The 4890-nt window shown below is 37.6% G+C and overlaps 1 protein-coding gene across 1 annotated transcript in view; it reads right to left on the reverse strand.

The window, feature by feature from the left end:
* Positions 1-434: 434 nt before the first annotated feature.
* LOC110447770 (perlucin-like protein) overlaps positions 435-4890 on the reverse strand; it is a gene marked incomplete at its 3' end in the record, with an annotated part of 23694 nt that continues 19238 nt past the window's right edge. Inside the window, exons 4-6 of the mRNA XM_021493673.1 lie at positions 4467-4609; positions 2314-2537; positions 435-514 (exon numbers count right to left, since the gene is read on the reverse strand). Coding sequence (XP_021349348.1) covers positions 435-514; positions 2314-2537; positions 4467-4609 — 447 coding nt within the window. The remainder of the gene's footprint in view (positions 515-2313; positions 2538-4466; positions 4610-4890) is intronic.

Genomic DNA, 4890 nt, shown 5'->3' on the forward strand with positions numbered 1-4890 from the left:
ATAGTACATAGGGATTTAAACCTGCACACGCATCAGAATTTGATCTTTATAATTTACATGCACGGATATAGAAATCCAAGATTCGAAATGGAAATAAAAATACAATGTTACTTTTATTTGTAATGACCATTGGATGTGCATTAAGTTCAGGGTACCATTGAAATCAAAGTCTACCAGTTACAGAAACTTACATGACCTGTATACCAAAAAGATAAATGTATACCAAAAAGATAAATGTATACCAAAAACACCCACGCATAAGCATAACAGAAATACACACTTGTAATGCAAGAAACATAAATGTATACACTACACAAAAACAAGTTACAAGTGTATCAGAAAAATGTATACCAGATCTAGAAACACACATATTGTAGCAGAAACAAACATTTATACCACTTACCACACACAAACATTTATTTGTATAGACTTACAGAATTTCCCGACCATAGGAGTACCAGGCCTGGTAACGGAGTGTATGATTGGTTGCTAAGGTAAATGTTCCTGGTCGTAACTGTGGAAAATTGAATAATAGCATCCGCTAGTTTTGTCAAAATTCATGTACAGGTCAACATCATTGTGAATAACCTATCAATAAAGCTGTAGTGATATTTTATCTGTACACAGCTTTACTACAAAAATCAACCTCTTCAATACCAAACATTACATAAAGTATAATTGGAAAATTTCGGTGCACACTAATTTTCCGATTTTCTGCCCTCCCCAAAGAAAGCAAATTTATCATCAAATATTAGTATGAAACAAACAATGTATGGTGATTACATGTTACGGTAAAATTTACACTGGGCGAACTCAGATTTTTTGGTAAAGGGAAAATATTTGACTGGGTGTAAGGTAATATTCATACCTAGCAATAGTCATAGCTGTACCCTGCTTTACTACTAAAATCAGTTTATTTAATTCCTACCTACAGCACACATTGTCAGTATGAAAAGGCAGATATAGAGGGGATCAACTGATTACAGGAAAAATGTATGAACTGTGTTAATTTGTTTTTCATTATGACTAGACTTTCATTTCCCCCATTATTGCCATATATAAGAGCAGCTATGAACACTCGATCTGTACTTTATTCAAATATTGATATAATGCAGGAAGCACATGTAATGATTATCAGCCATCATAATATTTATAATAAAAGCGACAACTGTCCAATGGTATTTGTTTTAGCGTTTTGAACTGCTTTCAGTTGGCATTCATAAGCAATACTAATAATGACATCTAGACAAATTAGACAAACTCATAAAAAAGCTCACACTTTATGTTGGATTTGCCCTTGTCCAGTTGGCAATCTTATCTGTATTGCCTATGAATGCCAACAGAAAGCAGTGCAATACAAAATGTACTTTTATTTACCATTTTGGAGTACGTACTGTATGTTAATCTCTAAAGGAAAACTAAACTGACTTATCAAAATTTCGTATTTAGTACATGTTAGGTCATATCTTACATAATAAATTTATGCTTTTCAATAAATATAAATGTCATCTGTCGAAGAAGGGTCAGTGGTATCAAATGTTATAATAATTGTATTATGTCAAAATAAGGTGGACAACAACAATAAGCCCATGGCATTCATACCTGATATGAATGACATCTGAATATGGTAAGGCAATAGACTGGCAGTGCAATACCGTAGTATATATAATAATATGTTTCCCAGTTTACTACAAACATGTATCTAGTTAATATCAAAGTGACAATGTCCTGTGACTATATATAGGGCTGTCACAATATATCGGAAAGCAGGTATATCGCAACACACTGGTTTAGTACATCACATGATAATTTCTAGGATAGCTATTGGATAACTACCCTTGTTCTATTTGGTATAGTTAGCATCCACCCTTGACAACGGGAACTAGAACTGGAGACGGGCACTAAACCTTTTTTTTGGACCGCTGAGACTGCGGGAAAAGTAGCGTGACACTAAGAGTTGCGCCCTTTCTCGTAGGGAGTTCCTCATCATGTTTGTCTTTTTATTGTCAAATGACAGTCATGTAATGTACTAAATCTATTATGACCCTTTCCCTCAGGAACAGTTCTCTTATAGTGTTGTCTGGGGAGGTTTAGTGCCCGAGCCGTTAAGTGAACAGTTCCCTCAGAAAAGGGCCATAATAGAATAATATCGTATCATACCACAATACAGAGATAAAATAATGATAAACTTATTATAAAATTGAGCACATCTTTCCTATGACAATATATTGGGATGCATATCGCAATATATTCATGTGACACCCCTACCTGTGACCATGAACAATACAAAGAGATCGTAAACTGAACACCTACTGTATCTGTCACTCCTATCCACGAAGCTCCATCTGGTGTTCGACACTGGTTTAAGTCACCAATCGAGTACGTTTCTCGAGAGTTTGTTGGCATGAATAAATCACCACCGTTTTGCTGACACATTGTGCGGGCATCAAACCAGTTAGCTTTCTGATCGAACAGTTTGAAGCACTCTGTCCCTACGAGGTGCCAGTTGTCTCCGGAGTTACACACATCTATGGCATCTACAGTAATAAAGATACATTGTAGTTATTTAATGCCTTTTCATGAATTTTGTTAAAGTTACATCCCCATGGTGTTGAGGTCAACAGAAATGCAAAGGAAACATTTCATTGAGTTGGCTTCAAAAACATCTTGATTACAGTCTGGACATTTTCAAGAAAAAGCGTGACAATAAAGGTTATGTTACTTGAATAATATGTTTTCATATGCAGTATACATAGTCAAGTGACAGAAGTGCACAAACTTACACAGATAGTCAGGTAATATACACATTACAGTATTGAACCAGTGCAAATTAAGACAGTTATAAAGGGGCGAACTTGGCGCCTTGACATCAAATACGAAGTACTGGTCGGAATCTGTATTTAGCAAGTGTTTATTGACACAAATATTCTTTGTTTTTTTCTATATAAGTCAGGTGAGCTTTCTTATAATGAACAGAAAAGAGAGTTGAAAGTGTCAATACAGATCTTACCTTTGAGTTTCACCCTCAGATCACACCCCAGGAGTCTGTACACATTCATATATCTCTTACCATTGGGTTTCTCACAGTTCACACCCCAGGAGTCTGTACACATTCATATATCTCTGACCATTGGGTTTCTCACAGATCACACCCCAGGAGTCTGTACACATTAATATATCTCTGACCATTGGGTTTCTCACAGATCACACCCCAGGGGTCTGTACACATTCATATATCTCTTACCATTGGGTTTCTCACAGATCACACCCCAGGAGTCTGTACACATTAATCTATCTTTTACCATTGGGTTTCTCAAAGATCACACCCCAGGAGACTGTACACATTAATCTATCTCTTACCATTGGGTTTCTCACAGATCACACCCAGGAGGCTGAACACATTAATATATATATCTTACCATTGGGATTCTCACAGATCACACCCCAGGAGTCTGTACACATTAATCTATCTCTTACCATTGGGTTTCTCACAGATCACACCCAGGAGTCTGAACACATTAATATATATATCTTACCATTGGGTTTCTCACAGATCACACCCCAGGAGTCTGTACACATCAACATATCTCTTTTACCATTGGGTTTCTCACAGTTCACACCCCAGGAGTCTGTACACATTAATCTATCTCTTACCATTGGGTTTCTCACAGATCCCACCCAAGGAGTCTGTACACATTAATCTATCTCTTACCATTGGGTTTTTCACATATCACACCCCAGGGGTCTGTACACATTAGTATATCTCTTACCATTGGGTTTCTCACAGATCACACCCCAGAAGTCTGTACACATTAATCTATCTTTTACCATTGGGTTTCTCACAGATCACACCCCAGGGGTCTGTACACATGAATATATCTCTTACCATTGGGTTTCTCACATATCACACCCCAGGAGTCTGTACACATTAATCTATCTTTTACCATTGGGTTTCTTACAGATCCCACCCCAGGAGTCTGTACACACTAATCTATCTTTTACCATTGGGTTTCTCACAGATCACCCCCCAGGAGTCTGTACACATTAATATATCTCTTACCATTGGGTTTCTCACAGATACCACCCCAGGAGTCTGTACACATTAATCTATCTTTTGCCATTGGGTTTCTCACAGATCACACCCCAGGGGTCTGTACACATGAATATATCTCGTACCATTGGGTTTCTCACATATCACACCCCAGGAGTCTGAACACATTAATCTATCTTTTACCATTGGGTTTCTTACAGATCCCACCCCAGGAGTCTGTACTCATTAATCTATCTTTTACCATTGGGTTTCTCACAGATCACCCCCCAGGAGTCTGTACACATTAATATATCTCTTACCATTGGGTTTCTCACAGATCCCACCCCAGGAGTCTGTACACATTAGTATATCTCTTACCATTAGGTTTCTCACATATCACACCCCAGGAGTCTGTACACATTAATCTATCTCTTACCATTGGGTTTCTCACAGATCACACCCCAGGAGTCTGTACACCTGCGCTGTTGAACCTGTCCCAAGTACGGTTTGTAGGAGTAGAGAGCTGCACAAGTACTTCGTGCATCATTGGTTTTCCCGACCTGGTGACGGTACCAATTTCTGTAGACATATATAATAACCATTTAGCTCTATATTATCTGATTCAAGGAATTAGAAAACAATGTTTTAAAAAAGCTTTCCTGATGTAATAGAATGTCCAGTGCCCTTTTAGTTGAACTAGCTTAGTTAGCAATTAGCAAATAGATACTATCTTCGAGACTCCGATAGACAATGTGTCACAATGTTTGCATCCGATTTTGTACACACACACTGTGACACTTTCTTAAAGGGTTTTATCCTTAGGATATATAACGATATTTCGGGTTGTCTGGGTTGTCTGT

The sequence above is a fragment of the Mizuhopecten yessoensis genome, unplaced genomic scaffold (genome assembly GCF_002113885.1).
Source record: "Mizuhopecten yessoensis strain PY_sf001 unplaced genomic scaffold, ASM211388v2 scaffold3601, whole genome shotgun sequence".
Classification (NCBI taxonomy): domain Eukaryota; kingdom Metazoa; phylum Mollusca; class Bivalvia; order Pectinida; family Pectinidae; genus Mizuhopecten; species Mizuhopecten yessoensis.